The sequence below is a fragment of the Salmo trutta genome, chromosome 6 (assembly GCF_901001165.1).
Source record: "Salmo trutta chromosome 6, fSalTru1.1, whole genome shotgun sequence".
NCBI classification, from domain to species: Eukaryota; Metazoa; Chordata; class Actinopteri; order Salmoniformes; family Salmonidae; genus Salmo; species Salmo trutta.
The window spans coordinates 17,286,938-17,305,797 of NC_042962.1; the positions used below are offsets into that span (position 1 = coordinate 17,286,938).

The 18,860-nt window shown below is 40.3% G+C and overlaps 1 protein-coding gene across 1 annotated transcript; it reads right to left on the reverse strand.

Annotated features, from left to right (window-relative positions):
* Positions 1 to 84: 84 nt before the first annotated feature.
* LOC115195552 (serine/threonine-protein kinase RIO3) lies at positions 85 to 9,008 on the reverse strand. The gene is made up of 13 exons (XM_029755504.1): positions 8,698 to 9,008; positions 7,613 to 7,731; positions 7,205 to 7,347; positions 6,632 to 6,739; positions 6,325 to 6,434; positions 5,260 to 5,403; positions 3,309 to 3,436; positions 2,791 to 2,973; positions 1,977 to 2,136; positions 1,716 to 1,796; positions 1,494 to 1,583; positions 1,100 to 1,207; positions 85 to 792 (listed from the first exon to the last, which is right to left on the reverse strand). Exons 1-13 carry the CDS (start codon positions 8,731 to 8,733, stop codon positions 685 to 687), a joined length of 1,518 nt encoding a protein of 505 aa, XP_029611364.1. The 5' UTR covers positions 8,734 to 9,008; the 3' UTR covers positions 85 to 684.
* Positions 9,009 to 18,860: the final 9,852 nt, after the last annotated feature.

The window sequence follows — 18,860 nt, forward strand, 5'->3', positions numbered from 1 at the left end:
GCTAGTGTAGGTGTGGTTTGGTGTCTTCCAGCAGCTTCTGCTCCATTTGTCCAGAGCGAAGCAAAATGAATGACAATGCATAACTTATTTGTACCATTTATTTCCACCATAATATTGAAATTACAGAGAGTACACAAACATGACAGCTCCATTGTATGAACAACGGACCTCAATGCATCTTGGAGACAATTACAAACAACTCATTCTGTCTTCAGTCACGACAGCACCGTTTCATGATTAAAATATTCACTGATACTTTGGGCTCTTCATCAAAATGTTGGATGACAATTTGTTCCATTCAGAACATAATGCAAAACTCTTCATTCGAGCTCAGTTTACTTGAGGAGATAACTTAATGTCATGAATGCTGGTTACTAATACTCTCTAATTTAAAAAGCAATTATTGTGTGTGCATGTAGAGGCATTGTCTGTCATGTACACCTCAGACGTCCCCATCCATTCCATCTACAGCCGTAGTAATGGAATGAGATGTTGACATTTCATGGAGGTGGTAGGGAGCCTTTTTAGCCCACTGAAGCCTATGACACCATCTTGGGATGCAGCGACCTTTCGACCTCTTGCATACCTCACTGTGAGACCATGGGGGGTTTACTCGACCCTTTATCTCAAACAATCACCCAAACAGGTTCCATGCAGCTATTCATGGTGTCTAATATCTCATTGTTAATCATCCTCGTCGTGTAATAGGGGAGGTCCTCCGTCGCTGAAGGTGTACATTTTCTTGCCCCTTCTCTGCACGTGGTCCTCATTCATCTTCTCCAGTGCCTCGATCTAGAAAACAACAACTTTGTATGAAAATTACTATTTTAATCCCAGGTTTCTGGTAAGCACTGTGACGAATGCATTTGTGGCGCTTTATACAATTTCATTTGATGGATTAGGGTCAAATTCCAGTATAAACATCCCTACCGCAAAAAGTCACTTCAGTACATGATAGATTTTGATGCTGTGTGGCACTAGATAACATGAGAGCCCACTTTAAAACTGCCTGAAAAATGCATTTCTGTAAATTCAATGCAACTACATACATCTTCACCAGAGAAATAAATGCCTCATATTGGCCTCAATGTTTTCTGACCTGGGCAAGGAACTCTGCCTCACTGTCACCACTGAGCTGCAGCCCAGACACGACGTTGAAGAGCTCGTACATGTTCATGGCCTCAGACACCCCGCCCTTCTGGAAGAACTGCGTTGAAGAAATAAAAAAACTATATATTGGTATTAAAACCAACAGCTTGTCACTGATACAAAGCTGTTCTAAGAATAGTTTACATATTGGTTTCCACTTTCGCTCATTTTCCACCAACATTCATTGCATGTTGGGAGTGACAGCTAAATACTATTATCCATTCAAATGGATTGTGAATTGTTGTGACAGCAAATCAGGACTTTAGTCAGTATTTACTGTGAGCTGTACATAATAAACAGCCAATTTAAACCTACAGTACTTGGATAACTGTGAGCTAACTTACCGTAGCCACGTTCCTGCAGTCCCTGAACAGGAACTCATGGCTGTGAGGGTGATTAGGCTCGATGGACTGACTCACGTCAATCAGCCAAACCTTCAAAAGACAAGATGATTACATCACTCAAGGTATAATCTCATGCCTGAATTTCCAGTGTAAAAATAAATGTGTAGATTGACCCACCTGGATAAAAAAAAAAGGTTAAGACGAAAAGGATGAATAGCGTACCTTGCCCTCATGCCACAGCATGTTGTATTCACTCAGGTCAGCGTGGACGAGGTTACACTCCTGATACAACTGTTGCATCATCTGCAAGGACAGAGACATCCAAGGGTCAAAATAATCCAGAATAATGATCCGGGTAACTCTGTGGAGACTCATCACTATGGAACTATCGCTTACAACCAGGCGGATTAGTAAAACGTATGCAACTATATACCAATAGAACCATGTCTATGTTAAAGTCCATGGTGGTAAAGCTGCACTTACATGAACCACTTGGTAATAGGCCCTCTTCATGTCCTCAGAGCCCAACATGGCCTCCTTCAGTTTGGGAGCCGGCACATGGTCCTTGCCGATGAACGACATCACAAGGATGTGCTTCTTCAGAACCACCACCTCGGGGCATGGGATGCCAGCTTTCTTCATACTGATGGAGTGTAGGGGGGAATAGAGAGACCATGAGCCATACAGTTGGAGCATTGGAATCAAAAATGTTTTATGGCTATAGGTGGTGATTGGCAACTTACTGTGGATAATTTGATATTAAAAAAACTACATGAAAAAGTTATTTGAATCGAGTTTATATAAAAAGACAGGTGAATTGGTGTTGGTCCATATACAGAGTTTACAAAACATTAAGGACACCTTCCTAATATTGAGTTGCGCACCCCCACCACTTTTGCCCTCAGAACATCCTTAATTCGTCGGACTCTACAAGGTGCCGAAAGCTTTCCACTGGGATGCTGGCCCATGTTGACTCCAATGCCAGTTGTGTCAAGTTGGCTGGATGTCCTTTGGGTGGTGGAACTTTCTTGATAAAAAAAAATCCAGCAGCGTTGCAGTTCTTGACACAAACCGGTGCGCCTGGCACCTACTGGCACACATTCATGATCCATGTCTCAAGGTTTAAAAAGCCTTCTTTTACCTGTTCCCCCCCCCCCCCCATCTACACTGATTGAAGTGGATTTAATAAGTGACATCAATAAGGAATCATAGCTTTCACCTGGTCAGTCTCATGGAAAGAGAAGGTGTTCTTAATGTTTTGTACACTCATTGTGTAGGTGACTTCGCCACCACCCACCGAGCCAGGTTGTGCATCTCCTTCTCAGCCCACAGGCGGATGATCGTGCGGGGGTTCAGCTTGCTGAAGCGGTCTATGAAGCGGTAGTCATCCTTGATGTACTTGTCACGGTTCTTGAACTCGTTGAGTGTGGTCTTGAAGACCTTGAGCACACACTCATCTGGGACAGCATTCTTCTCCATGCTAGGAGAGGAAAAACACACACGCAACAGTATTGAAACACTTAGAAACAAACATTTAAGGAAGTAGCTCTGTACCAAAACATGTAATGCAGTTCAATATTTATTTTAATATAACTATGGCTAATGACATATGGCAAATAAGGCTACTGCTATAGAATCTCTGTCAATGATTGTCATCACAATGTAAATGTCATGCCATAACCTTAGGTAACCACAGTTGGGGAAATTCCTATTCAGATCTGACTCATCTTCAGGCAGGTAACAACACCTTTAGGGTCAATCAACCTTGTGTCAGCCAATTCAAGGTGTGGGTTCTTGCGACGATGACACCCTCACCTTCCCCCATTTGCGTGGAACACCACAGACTCCTTTCCAGTGCTGATGCAGCCGTTGATGTTCTCCAAAATGCCTGCGTTCACCATTTTGTACATGAGCAGACGGGTCCTTGGGTCCACTGCTTGTTCCTTAGAGAGACAAGGGGAGAAAAAAACAAAGGGGAAAAAAACAAAGAATCATGAGGAGAGAATTAGGAGAGCATGAAAGTGCATTAAAATAATACAGATCTGATTGTATAAGCCTTAGTACAGTGTTATTTTGAGATTCAAAGACTTCTATAGTGGTGAATTTTGCTACTTGTTAGTGCTAAGCGATTAGTGCTTTTTGAGGTCGGTTTCATTTGATTATTTTTTCAGAATCACGTTTTTAATTACGGTTTTAATTATTTGAGTTGAATGCTGTAACCACAGAATAAAACAATTAATAAAAGACCCATGATGGTAGTGACTGCCTATGACTGTTTATCACTCATTTACAGTGGTGGAAAAAAGTACCCAATTGTCACACTTGAGTAAAAGTAAAGATTCCTTAATAGAAAATGACTCAAGTGAAAGTGAAAGTCACACAGTAAAATACTACTTGAGTAAAAGTCTAAAAGTATTTGGTTTTAAAATCTACTTAAGTATAAAACTTAAGTGTAAATCATTTCAAATTCCTTATATTTAGCAGCACAATTCTTGTATTTTTTATTATTTACAGATAGCCAGGGGCACTCTCCAACACTCAGATATAATTTACAAACGAAGCATGTGTGTTCAGTGAGTCCGCCAGATCAGCGGCAGTAGGGATGACCAGGGATGTTCTCTTGATAAGTGTGTGAATTGGACAATTTTCCTGTCCTGCTTAGCATTCCAAATGTAATGAGTACTTTTGGGTGTCAGGGAAAATGTATGGAGTAAAAAGTACATTATTTTCTATAGGAATGTAGTGAAGTAAAATAAGTCAAAAATATAAATAGTAAGGACAGATACCCCCCAAAAATACTTTAGTACTTGAAAGTATTTTTACACAACTTCTCATTCATTGCCATAACTTAAATATTTTATTAAAGTAGTGTATATTTAATTTGTTTTACTTGACTATTATTTTATTCCAAGTCATCATCTCATCTTTATAGCGCTGCTGTCTATGCTGTCTGACAAAATCACTATTTTGTAGTTCTTCAAAGTAAATAAGGCATACTTTTATGACTGCTGAATACAAACTATCAATCACTCATGTATTTTTAGGTAGAGATACCTCGCGAAGCAACTGCTGCTCTCTATATCCTCTCACGATTGCACATTCTGACTCGTTCGTAGCATACATGAAAGAAACAGAGTGGACAAGTAGATGAGCAATGGATTATGGTCTTTGTAGTTAATTACCACATTTTATGCACTAATCTATGTAGAATATTGGCCAGTTGGAAAATACAACTCCCCATTACAGCCTTAGGGGCGGCAGGTAGCCTTAGGGGCGGCAGGTAGCCTTAGGGGCGGCAGGTAGCCTTAGGGGCGGCAGGTAGCCTTAGGGGCGGCAGGTAGCCTTAGGGGCGGCAGGTAGCCTTAGGGGCGGCAGGTAACCTAGTGCTTAGAGCGTTGGGCCAGTAACCGAAAGGTTGCTTGATCGAATCCCTGAGCTGACATGGTAAAAATATGTCGTTCTGCCCCTGAACAAGGCAGTTAAACCCACTGTTCCTAGGCCGTCATTGTAAATAAGAATTTGTTCTTAACTGAATTGCCTAGTTAAATAAAAGGTCAAAAAAATATATATATAATAAATTTTAAAAACTAAAATAAAAAGTCAGTTATCTCTAGAGAAACTGTGCAACGTGCACATTGAGCTCAGAAAAAACAAACGAAATCAAATTCTAGTAGTTGAACCTACATCAGTCAATTTGTTGTTTAAAAAATGTAAAATAACTGACGTTTCTGTAAATTGTTCAGCACTACTATTTGTATAAACTCACAGCAGTGGAGTGCTCCTTCTTCTCATGCAGCCGTGCACTGCGACGCTGCTCGGCGTAGCAGTGTTGCTTAAGGGAGTTGTACACCTGGTTGGAGAGCTTCAGGTCCATGCCAAGCCCATCTCCCACATTGATCTCTGGGGCAAACTGGGAGGACAAGATAGAGGGTGATTTCAAAATGGCTGACAAATCAGAATATGTTCACCTCAGTGTGTATGCACATCAAGCCACACATTTCAAAGCTAATGAAGACAACAATGTTAAATACCCATGTGTCTGTCTTAGTGTTGGGGAGTAGTGAACTACATGTAGTTCAACTAGTAATTTAACTACATTTTGTAGTAGCTTGGTGGTAGTTCAACTAAATTCAAATCTAGGTAGCATTTTCAGTAGTTAATTACTTTTTTGCCATGTAGAGGTGTAACTAACTACAGGAACTACACATGTTTTTTGCTCAAATAAAATATGGGTGTTGGCAATAATAGCATTTGTTTTTCAGCATCAGACTCGCCTAATTCTCACTTGAAACAGTTTTTGTGTTTAGCAGGCTAAATTACACATTCTATTAACATATGACCCCAAAGTGATATGTTTTTGCAATTTGTAGTCAATGACATTTCAGATTTGCATACGATAATTTTTCACTAAGTAGTTTGGATGGAGTGAACTACTTTATCAAAGTAACTTTAAGTTAACTAGATTTACCAAGCAACACAAAAAATGCTAATGTTTCCAACAAGTTTGTAGTCACATGCATGTTGTAGTCATTGCGTGCTAGGACTATGGGACCAAATACTAAACTTCTGACTTTCATTGATCAATTTTTAATTTGGAAGAGTCAGCTTTTTAAACCAACATGGCTCAGTTTAAATTGTTTTTACATTGTAGTAAAACAAAATCTCATTTGATATGCATTTTGACATAAAATTACTACATTCTGTAGCAATGAATGTTTTTTTCATTAAAATGAGATTTGATTAAAGTTAATGCCTTCAACTATATTTTCAGAGTAGCTTCCCCTACATTGGACTGTACCAAGCCAAAAGGTTATCTTGTTATAACTCTTACATTGTCCATGCGTGCAGTATTCTTCCTGCCACACACAACCTCATCGTGCTTAGTAGTGATGTTCTTGCCTTTCCCAGTAAAGCCTCTCCTCGGAGTTGTCGTGGGCTTGTCTGGAATACATTGAACAAAAGTTAATATAGAAAGTTGAACTATTGCTTTAATATAACCAACCACCAATATCACGAAAAGGCCAACAGCCACCAATATTCTATGCAGCAAGACGTTGTCCTGTTACATGTATACAATTGATGTATAGGACCTAGCTACAATACTAGTATAGGTGTAAAATGACAGTGATAGACTTTACCAGCTTTGTAGGGGTCGTCACAACTATCTTGCCAATCAACTTCATCCTCGGAGCTGCAGCTGGCCTCGTAAGGGTGCACCATGCGATAGTTCTCAAAGGAGATGGATACTGCAACAGTATATAGCAATCATATCTCAAATTCTTCATATTCCCACTCGATTCCTTTTTACACTACAGAAACTTGGTCGTGTTTAATAAGAGTACCAAACAGAAAATATTTTTTAACATTTTGCTACTGAAAATGTCTTCCATTTGATGCAGAATGAACACAACCCTTCGTAGGGTTGTCACGATACAAGTATCGCGATACAATACCAGATTTTCCATGGCAAAAAATAAAAACTCTATGGTCCTATAAAAACCTACTTCATGTAAAATTGTGGATGCTTCAGCTTGCAAAATAAACAAATGTGACAACATAATGCTCTTTGTTTCTAAGATTAGGACTGTTTTACCCAACAAATTAAACCACTTCATGTTTTGTTTCATTGCCACGATAGCTCAGAGTATCGCAATACTGGTATAGCAACAACCCTTGTATGGTTTTAATACAGGACTTGTCCATAGGATTACGTTTGCTATCCCCATTAAACTTCTTTTCTTCTGTGCGTAGCTGGGTGTCAAACTCCTTGTCAAACTGCATCTGCAGCATCTGAGCCAGCATCAGATCACTGTCTGTCTCTCGCTCCTCACCGGCATCCAGAGCAGCGCTGACACTAAAACAGAGACATAGGATATCGGACATAGTTCTCAAACATAACCCAATGTCAGTGTGGTTTGACTTACAATTAGGATATTAGGTTGGCACATTAAATTGTTAGGAGCATATATAGTGTTCAACTTTTCTTTCTTTACAGTGACACTAACAATTAACACAGAAGTGTACACCGGCTAGACTAGTGGGTGAAAATATAATTTGAAAATGTCCTTACAAATTAATGAGAATCGATAACACAGACAGGTGATATTGACAGGACTTACTTTGAGAAATCAGGGAAATAATGACTTTCATCATCCAGTTGCTTGGCCAGCTGCTCACTCATGACATCAGTGAAGGAGCAGGGACACACCACCTTGGTTGTGGTGGCGCCCCATGGACTCTGAAGGACCATTCATTTACATAATTAGTTAGGTAATGGCAACACAATACAAGAGGATTTTTCCCTTTGCTAACACATCTATGTACCACGTGCTTGAATAAAGCAGTAACCAATTAACTAGTTACTGAGCTAGTGAAACTAACTATAACCAAATATTTTTTATAACTAAACCAAACGTTTCAAACGGAACAAATTAGTCATCCCGTTGGAAGTGCGCGTGTGCAATAACTCAATTCGCCTTTCCTAAACAACGCAATTTTTGGGAAACTTTGGCAAAAGGTACAGTCTACAAAACTTAATGCACTATGTTCGTAACATATTTACATTTTGGGAATAGAACTGTATTGAGAAAATGTTTAATCGTTGAGAAAATTTGCAGAATGTCGGCCAAAATCCATCTCGTTCTATCGTCTCCCACTGCCGGTCACTGGGCTTCCACTCCCTACCCATATTTGGTAGGGAGTGGAAACGCCAAGCGGATGCTTCACATTTATACATCCGGTGAATTATCTGTCTCATTGTTCCATCTGTGCTATTAACCACCGATAGGACAATCTCCTTGCTTTTTCTGACCAATATGACTCATTTGTTCCCAGTAGAAACGACAAGCTGTGGTCTATCTTGGTTTAGTTAAATCTTTGCTATAACGTTACATGTCAGCCATACTGTAAAAAGAAAAAAAAGGCAGCCTGGGACATGCCCTGACTTGTCTAACTAGCCATCGTTTGAAGCATGTCAGCCTGTTAGCTAGTATCAAACTTAGCTGGTATTGGTTGATAAACGTATGAATTAACTAACGAGCCAGTGTTAGTTAGATCAATTCACTTAGAACTGTATTTAAAACTAGGTCATGTTATATGTCCTCCCCCAGACAAACTATTTAAAGGCTCAGTTTTTGCCACAACCAGGGCCATTTTACATGTCCAGAATGTCGGATTGACTTCAAATCTTAGTTAACCAACTCACCTTTGGTACTTCTGCAGTGATCGCTATTTGATCCATGACAGTCAGATGTTGGGCTTGATGGTTAATAATGTTTGCGCAAGGATAGGTTTAAAAAGCAGAGATACGTAAAAATAAAACAACAACCGTTGGCTACGACGACAGTCTCTTTCGTTAGCTTTCTGAATTAAACACCTTAATATATATGTTTAAGTCAAATTACTACAGGATTTAAACGTTAATGTCACAAAATAACAAGTCTTCAAGAGCGACAGCGCAAATTCTCCGACTGACGTTCTTTTTCCTGAATAAGAAAATGACATCATCTTCTTCGTCTTCTTCCATGACATAATGGCGGTCCGCAAACCAACGTTAAAGGTGAATGCCGCCACCCACTGTGCTGGAGTGTGCGGTCAATCACGGTTTACAACATTTAAAAATCCTAAAATAATTTTAAAAAATAGCCCTACTACCTTCTAATAGACCCTCCCCATCCCCCAAAACCCCTCCAAACCCCACTATCCTTCTCAGTGAATTTGATAAAAAATTCAAATTGTAAAACATTTTAAAAAATATACTAAATATAATCACGTCACCAAATCATTTATTAAATTAACTATTGTGCAAAGAAGGTTCTCACCCCCTTCCATAGACTTACACAGTAATTATGAAAACTTCCAGAGGACTTCCTCCAGCCTATCAGAGCCTTTGGTACTGGGCTTGCAGGGCTTGTAGGGCTTTCTCCTATAGAGCTCCATTTTTATGGAATGGTCAGCCTATCCATGTGAGAGACGCAGACTCGGTCTCAACCTTTAAGTCTTTATTAAAGACTCATCTCTTCAGTAGGTCCTATGATTGAGTATAGTCTGGCCCAGGGGTGTGAAGGTGAACGGAAAGGCACTGGAGCAACGAACCGCCCTTGCTGTTTCTGCCTGGCCGGTTCCCCTCTCTCCACCGGGAATCTCTGCCTCTAACCCTATTAGGGGGTTGAGTCACTGGCTTAGTGGTGCTCTTCCATCCCGTCTCTAGGAGGGGTGCGTTACTTGAGTGGGTTGAGTCACTAACGTGATCTTCCTGTCCGTGTTTGGCGCCCCCCTCGGGTTCGTGCCGTGGGGGAGATCTTCGTGGGCTATACTCAGTCTTGTCTCAGGGTAGTAAGTCGGTGGTTGAAAATATCCCTCTAGTGGTGTGGGGGCTGTGCTTTGGCAAAGTGGGTGGGGTTATATCCTGCTTGGTTGGCCCTGACAGGACCACAATGTCTCCTGACCCCTCCTGTCTCAGCCTCCAGTATTTATGCTGCAATAGTTTGTGTAAGGGGGCTTGGGTCAGTCTGTTATCTCTGGAGTATTTCTCCTGTCTTATCCAGTGTTCTGTGTGAATTTAAGTATGCTCTCTCTCTCTCTCTCTCTCTCCCTCTCCCTCCCCTCCCGGAGGACCAGAGCCCTGGGACCATGCCTCAGGACTACCTGGCCTGATGACTCCTTGCTGTCCTCAGTCCATCTGGTCGTGCTGCTGCTCCAGTTTCAACTGTTCTGCCTGCGGCTATGGAACCCTGGCCTGTTCACCGGACGTGCTACATTGTCCCAGACCTGCTGTTTTTAACTCTCTCTCTCTCTCTCAACCGCACCTGCTGTCTCTAACTCTGAATGCTCGGCTATGAAAAGCCAACTGACATTTACTGCTGAGACGCTGACCTGTTGCACCCTCTACAACCACTGTGATTATTATTAATTTACCCTGCTGGTCATCTATGAACGTTTGAACATCTTGTCCATGTACTGTTATAAACTCCACCCGGCAAAGCCAGAAGAGGACTGGCCACCCCTCAGAGCCTGGTTCCTCTCTTCCTAGGTTCCTGCCTTTCTAGGGAGTTTTTCCTAGCCACTGTGCTTCTACATCTGCATTGCTTGCTGCTTGGGGTTTTAGGCTGGTTCTGTATAGAAATTTGTGGCATCGGCTGATGTTAAAAGGGCTTTATAAATACATTTTATTGATTGATTGCAGCATAAACTGACGTGTTGTCCACCCAATCAAAGGATTGGATAATTAATCTATTACTGAAAGCATAAACTACAGCTAGCTAGCACTGCAGTGTATACAATGTAGTGAGTAGTTGACTCACAAAGAGAGAGAAAGACAATAGTTGAACAGTTTTGAACAAATTAATTTCTTCCAAAATGAAGGAGAAGTAAGATAGAAATAGAGAGATTGTCTATTTTTTTCTTTTTACTTTCAGTTTCACTTAGCACGTAAACGCAGCTAGCTAGTTTAGCCTACTCAAACACCCTGCTCAAACAGAGGGATGCTATGTTAGCTAGCTGGCTATGACTCTCCAACACAACACTGGAACACTTCCAAGTCAAGGTAAGCTTTTGGTATTACTGATTTATTGCCACCAGGGACTGCCAGTGTGACTGCTTACTGACTGTACACTGTAATGTTACTGCATGATTATAGGGGGTTTACTAATGTGTTAGTTCTATTAGCTATGCTGACTATGACATTACTTTAGCTAATATGGTGACAACGATGTAGGCTGTGTGCTTGGCTTGCAAATGTTTTTTCACCTGGTCACATGCAGCTGATGTGTTGTGCAAGTCCAAAAGGGAAGGAGAGAGGAGAGAGTGCATAGATGCGATAAGGAATACAACATGGCTGCTATGAAGGTGAACTGTGTTTATGAGTGATCAGGGGTGTATTCATTCTTCTGATTCTGTTGAAAAACGTTTCTTAAATGGAATCAAACAGAATAAATGGGGATAAACATACCTGAATTTGTCCAATAGAAACTCTCGTTTGCAACTGTTGGACTAATGATTCAACCCTATTTCAGCTAGTTACAGGCAACAGTATGCAAGGCGGTATTGAATGTCACTGTCTGTCCATGTGTCCCTGTCTGTCACCTTAAATTTGTTTCTCGACCTGTGTGCACCTCAAAAGTTTGGACACACCTACTTATTCAAGGGTTTTTCTTCATTTTTAATATTTTCTAGATTGTAGAATAATAGTGAAGACATTAAAACTATGAAATAACACATATGGAGTCCTGTAGTAACCAAAAAAGTGTTAAACAAATCAAAATATATTTTATATTTGAGATTCTTCAAAGTAGCCACCCTTTGTCTTGATGACAGCTTTGCACACTCTTTGCATTCTCTCAAACAGCTTCAACTGGAATGCTTTTCCAGCAGTCTTGAAGGAGTTCCCACATATGCTGAGCCCTTGTTGGCTGCTTTTCCTTCACTCTGTGGTCCAACTCATCCGAAACCAGCTCAATTGGGTTGAGGTTTGGTAATTGTTGAGGCCAGGTAATATAATGCAGCACTTCATTGCTCTCCTTCATTGGTCAAATAGCCCTTACACCGCCTGGACATGTGTTGGGTCATTGTCCTGTTGAAAAACAAATGATAGTCCCACTAAGCACAAACCAGATGGAATGGTGTATTGCTGCAGAATACTGTGGTAGCCATGCTGGCTACGTGTACCTTGAATTCTAAATACATCACAGACAGTGTCACCAGCAAAGAACTCCCACACCATCACACTTCCTCCTCCATGCTTCACGGTGGGAACCACACATGGAGATTATCCAGTCACCTACTCTGCGTCTCACAAAGACAAAAATCTCACATTTGGACTCCTCAGACCAAAGGACAGAGGTCCACCGGTCTAATGTCCATTACTCGTGTTTCTTGGCCCAAGCAAGTCTCTTATTATTATTGATGTCCTTTAGTAGTGGTTTCTTTGAAGCAATTCAACCATGAAGGCCTGATTCACACAGTCTCCTCTGAACAGTTGATGTTGAGATGTGTCTGTTACTTGAACTCTGTGAAGCATTTATTTGGGCTGCAATTTCTGAGGCTGGTAACTCTAATGAACTTATCCTCCGCAGCAGAGGTAACTCTGGGTCTTCCTTTCCTGTGGCGGTCCTCATGAGAGTCAGTTTCATCAAAGTGCTTGATGGGTTTTGTGACTGCACTTGAATAAACTTTCAATGTTCTTGAAATGTTCTGGATTGACTGACCTTCATGTGTTAAAGTAATGATAGACTTCTCTTTGCTTATTTGAGCTGTTCTTGCCATAATATGGACTTGGTCTTTTACCAAATGGGGCTATCTTCTGTAATCCACCCCTATCTTGTCACAACACAACTGATTGGCTCAAACGCATTAAGAAGGAAAGAAATTCCACATATTAACTTTTAACAAGGCACACCTGTTAACTCTTACATCTAGACGTTCCGCTAGCGGAACACCTGCTCCAATAGCCAATGATGGGCGTGGCGCGAATTACAAATTCCTCAAAAATACAAAAACTTCAATTTTTCAAACATATGACTATTTTACACCATTTTAAAGACAAGACTCTCCTTTATCTAACCACACTGTCCGATTTCAAAAAGGCTTTACAACGAAAGCAAAACATTAGATTATGTCAGCAGAGTACCCAGCCAGAAATAATCAGACACCCATTTTTCAAGCTAGCATATAATGTCACATAAATCCAAACCACAGCTAAATGCAGCACTAACCTTTGATGATCTTCATCAGATGACACCCCTAGGACATTATGTTATACAATACATGCATGTTTTGTTCAATCAAGTTCATATTTATATCAAAAAACAGCTTTTTACATTAGCATGTGACGTTCAGAACTAGCATACCCCCCGCAAACTTCAGGTGAATTTACTAAATTACTCACAATAAACGTTCACAAAAAACATAACAATTATTTTAAGAATTATAGATACAGAACTCCTCTATGCACTCGCTATGTCCGATTTTAAAATAGCTTTTCGGTGAAAGCACATTTTGCAATATTCTATGTAGATAGCCCGGCATCACAGGGCTAGCTATTTACACACCCACCAAGTTTAGCACTCACCAAAGTCAGATTTACTATAAGAAAAATGTTATTACCTTTGCTGTTCTTCGTCAGAATGCACTCCCAGGACTTCTACTTCAATAACAAATGTTGGTTTGGTCCCAAATAATCCATAGTTATATCCAAATAGCGCTGTTTTGTTCGTGCGTTCAAGACACTATCCGAAAGGGTAAATGAGGGTTACGCGCCCGACGCGTTTCGTGACAAAAAAATTCTAAATATTCCATTACCGTACTTCGAAGCATGTCAACCGCTGTTTAAAATCAATTTTTATGCCATTTTTCTCGTAAAAAAGCGATAATATTCTGACCGGGAAAGCGTGTTTACGTTCAAAGAGAGAGAATGTAAAAGCATGGGATCCCCTCGTGCACGAGCCTCAGTCTGATGGCCCTCTGATCGACCACCATCCAAACGCGCTAAAATTTTGCAGCCAGCGGCTGGAATTACATCATTCAGCTTTTTCCCGGGTTCTGAGAGCCTGTGGGAGCCGTAGGAAGTGTCACGTTACAGCAAAGATCCTAAATGTGCAATAAACAGAGCCAAGAAGCTCAAGGAATGGTCAGAGAGGGTACTTCCTGTTTGGAATCTTCTCAGGTTTTTGCCTGCCATATGAGTTCTGTTATACTCACAGACACCATTCAAACAGTTTTAGAAACTTTAGGGTGTTTTCTATCCAAAGCCAATAATTATATGCATATTCTAGTTTCTGGGCAGGAGTAATAATCAGATTAAATCGGGTACGTTTTTTATCCGGCCGTGAAAATACTGCCCCCTAGCCATAACAGGTTAATTGAAATGCATTCCAGGTGACTACCGCATGAAGCTGGTTGAGAGAATGACAAGAGCGTGCAAAGCTCTCGTCAAGGCAAAGGGTGGCTACTTTTTCGAATCTCAAAAATAAAATATATTTTCATTTGTTTAACACTTTTTTGGTTACTACATCATTCCATATGTGTTGTTTCATATTTTTGATGTCTTCACTATTTTTCTTCAACGTAGAAAATAGTAAAAATAAAGAAAAATCCTGGAATGAGTAGGTTTGTCCAAACTTTTGATTGGTACTGTATATTTAGCAATAACAAACAAGAAAATACATGTATCATCTGCTATAACAATATAGTGACTCAAAAACAACCTTCAAATGGCTACATCGTAGCTAGCTAGCTAGTCAGTTGATAGGCAAAATGTGGCTAACAGTAGTTTGTTTACTAGCATAAAAATGTGTGCATAAATAGCTGTACAATGGTGAAAATATGACTAAAACATTGATAACTTTTTCATGAAACATAAGGAATTAAATACTGTGCTCACAGTTCTTGCATTCACACACATTGAAGGATATAACAGTTAGAATAATAATGTTAGAAAACCGGAGATTCTCTGCACAGACACAGTTCGGGAGCTGAATTTGGGAGTCAGGCTAATTAACACTGCAAGCTCATGCTCACTGTGAAGTCATCTGTCACTCTTAAAGGGACAGGCTTTATTAAAGGTAAATTAAACCGAAATGAATATAGAACTGTTTATTCCAATCAACAAAAATGCTGTAATTAATGATGTTGTGTTGTACTGGAACAAACTATAATTTAATGGGTTAAGAAAAAACGTCCAATAGGAAAAAAGTACTCCAATGGGATTCTGATAGAGGTGACACAAAATCCTAAGGGATTGTGAGAATCCTATGGGATACTATTGGAAAAATCAATAATCCTATGGGAATTTTTTTGCCAGGGACATACCTATCCAGGTCAATACATTACTTTCACCATAATTCAAGATATGCAGCAAAATATTGGTAAGTTATTGCAATAAATTCTAGTTTCATTCAGGGGTCAGGGTTTAGGTAGAAGGTATCTTGGTTTGCAGTTCCAGGGTTCAATCTTTGGTAGATGGTGTCTTGGTTTTTAGTTTCAGGATTCAGGCTTTGGTAGATGGTGTCTTGGTTTGCAGTTTCAGGATTCAGGCTTTGGTAGATGGTGTCTTGGTTTGCAGTTCCAGGGTTCAAACTTTGGTAGATGGTGTCTTGGTTTGCAGTTTCAGGATTCAGGCTTTGGTAGATGGTGTCTTGGTTTGCAGTTTCAGGATTCAGGCTTTGGTAGATGGTGTCTTGGTTTGCCATGCTGGGATTCAGATTTTCATAGGTTTCCTAAAAATCAATGGAAATAACGGGCTGTAAAATAAAGGGTTACAAAAAAAAAACATTTAATGAAGTATTTTAATAGTTTCTCTATTCTATTCTCACCCCTTCAGTTTTTCCTGTGTGTGTGTTTGATTTGCTAGACTTCTGTCTGCTGGGAGAGACCTACCCTGTAGAACACACATAATTGTTTATTGCATGTGTGACTGTGTGTGTGCTCATAAGCATGCGCATATGTGTGTTTCCATGTGTAAATACATTGCTCCTTGTTACATTTCCATCTGTAGACTATTAGCAGGCTGACTACTAGCAGCAACACAGCCAGACTCACAGTCACCAGTGAGATACTTAAAACTGAGTTACCTGAAACTGAACACGAGAACACAAACCAGTTAGCGCAATCAAATAGAATGCACAAATGTGAATGAAGCTTGATCGGTTTCAAAGTAACTTTTACCATTTATCGAAAAAATTTAGCATTGAAATACTCTCACTGTCACGTCCTGACCAGCAGAGGGAGTAATTGTATTTTATTTGGTCAGGACGTGGCAGAGGGGTATTTGTTTCATATGGTTCGGGTTGTGTGTGTTATTTAAGGGGTGTTTGGTTTATGTAGTCTGGGGTTTGAGTAATTGTTCTAGTGTTGGTTTTCTATGGTTTTCTAGTCTGTCTATTTCTGTGTGGTTTGTGTGGCTCCCGATCAGGAACAGCTGTACATCGTTGTTCCTGATTGGGAGTCATATATTAGATGCTTGTTTTCACCTGGGGATTTGTGGGTAGTTGTCTTTCGCACTGCTGTGAGTATTAGCCTGTGAAACTGTCGGTCTGTTCTTGGTTTTCTGTGTTCACATTTATTTAATAAAATATAATGATGAACATGCAACCCGCTGCGCCTTGGTCCTCTCTACCCAACGACAACCGTTACACTCACATACAAACCTCTTCCCACAGTGAGCCTGACTTGAATCAGCTTATCTAATCCCCATGATTCCACTCCACACAAGTATGTTCCAACATCCTCTCGGTTCAGGTTATCAATGGTCATAGTGAAGACTCTTCTCTCTGTGTCGTCATATAGCACATATCTCCCTTTATAAATCCATACTGGACTCTGGTTAGGGACCTTTAAGGTTTTAATGAGAATTTCAATTCCGTAGTCTCCTTTTAAGAGGTACTTTGGGAATGCCTCAGAGTCCTGTTCACAAGTACAGTTGATGTGAGTGTTTCCTCCCTCCATACCTCTCCATGTGATGAACCCTGACCCCAGCTACACAAGGAACACACAGAATCACATAAGGTCACAATCAGATTATCAGTAATGTAACTTTGTCTCCAAGGACATACTCCAGACCATGGTGGTATGACAGAGGGACTTTCTTAACAGACATTTTCTGCACTTCAGGGTGTCACACTGAAACAAGCAGGGTCAGATTAATTTTTTGAATGAAATATATACAGTATATATTATATACAGTATATATTAAATGTGTAATAAATATATAGAGATTTTTTTTACTGCAACCTGTCATGACTTCCGCCGAAGTCCATGCCTCTCCTTGTTTAGGCGGCGTTCGGCATCGCCGGTCTTCTAGCCATCATCGATCTACTTTTCATTTTCCATTTGTTTTGTCTTCCCACACACCTGGTTTCAATTCCATCATTACATGTTGTATATTTAACCCTCTGTTCCCCCCATGTCCTTGTCCGGAATTGTTTATTGTAAGTGCTTGTGCACGTATTCTGGTGTGTGACGGGTTTTGTTACCCATTGTTTGTTTGTTCTATTTTACAGTGGTTTTTATTATTAAACTGCTCCGTTGGAACACAGTTTTTGCTCTCCTGCGCCTGAGTTCTCTGCCACCAGTACGCACCCTTTACACAACCGCCAACCACAGGAGCATTCAGAAGCCCGCTTTCAATGAGTGTAGACAGCCTGCTGCTGCAGGCTGTTTTTAAGCATTCTTATATTGGTAAGGTCAACTGCAAGGCTCAGGCTGCATAAGGCTTCCACTGATACTCTATCAAATTGGACCGGAGCTGCTCATTTTGGACTCTATCAACTCAATCTGTAATATTTATTTGTTGAACATGTCAGTTTGTGTTGATGTTTTGTTTTTTTGTCAAATCCGTAAAAAAATATATTAACAAAAAAATACACAAAGAAAAAGAGAACTTACCTTTGACTACCTCCAGTCTAATTTCTGTATCGATGTCTGTCAATGTTCTCCTCACTCTGCACAAGTATGTCCCAGCGTCTTCTAGGGTCAGGTTGGTGACAATTAAAGTGAATAATCTTCTCTTTGTGTCACCATACAGAGAGAACCTGCCTTTCTCAGTGTGGCGAACACCACATTGAGTTTTAACTACAATATCAGAGTAGTTCTAGTAGTTATCGTACCCACGGCCATAGTGGCACCTGATCTCTGCCTCTCCTCCCTCGTATCCAGATGCAAAGATCCCATCCATAATAGACACAATCCACACAGCAGCTGGAGAGACATCATAAGTTCACATCAGACACAGAACTGCCCTTTAGTTACTAGCTGGTTCAGCACAAAGAACAATAAGTGAAAAGCAACAGCAAATCTAATGTGTTTAGCAACTGACAGTGTCCATTCAGTGTTCCTCAAATAAGCTGTACTGTATGCTCTGTAGATATGATGATGAACTCACCAGAGAGGAAGCTAAGGAGCACACTTTGAAGACTTTTCATGATGAACTGCTGCCCTCAGTTTGACTAAAATGACTTTAAGCTGCCGTCTCCTGTATCTCACCAGTTAGGGTTAAGGTACACTTACTTCTTCTTAGTTTGAGTAGGTTTCAAGAAAGTAAATCCTATTTTGAAAAATGGCACATTTGAAGTCTATTTGGAATTGACTTAATTTAAATGGAATTGACCCTAACCCATGATTAGATCTATATGGTCCCAAGTAGACTAACCTATCCTATATACTTTAATAAAGTATAGTATGCTTATTCTGGCATTGTACAATAGGCTATAATAAGTTGCATTAGGGCTAGAGAAAAGGCAACAATTAAAGGCTTATTTGTCAAATGTGAAAAAAATCCACTGTGTTTGAACTGGACATGGGATGCAATGCGCGCATCCTTCAGAAACCATATTCTAACCAACTGGTCGCAATTGCAGCGAACGGAACTGATTG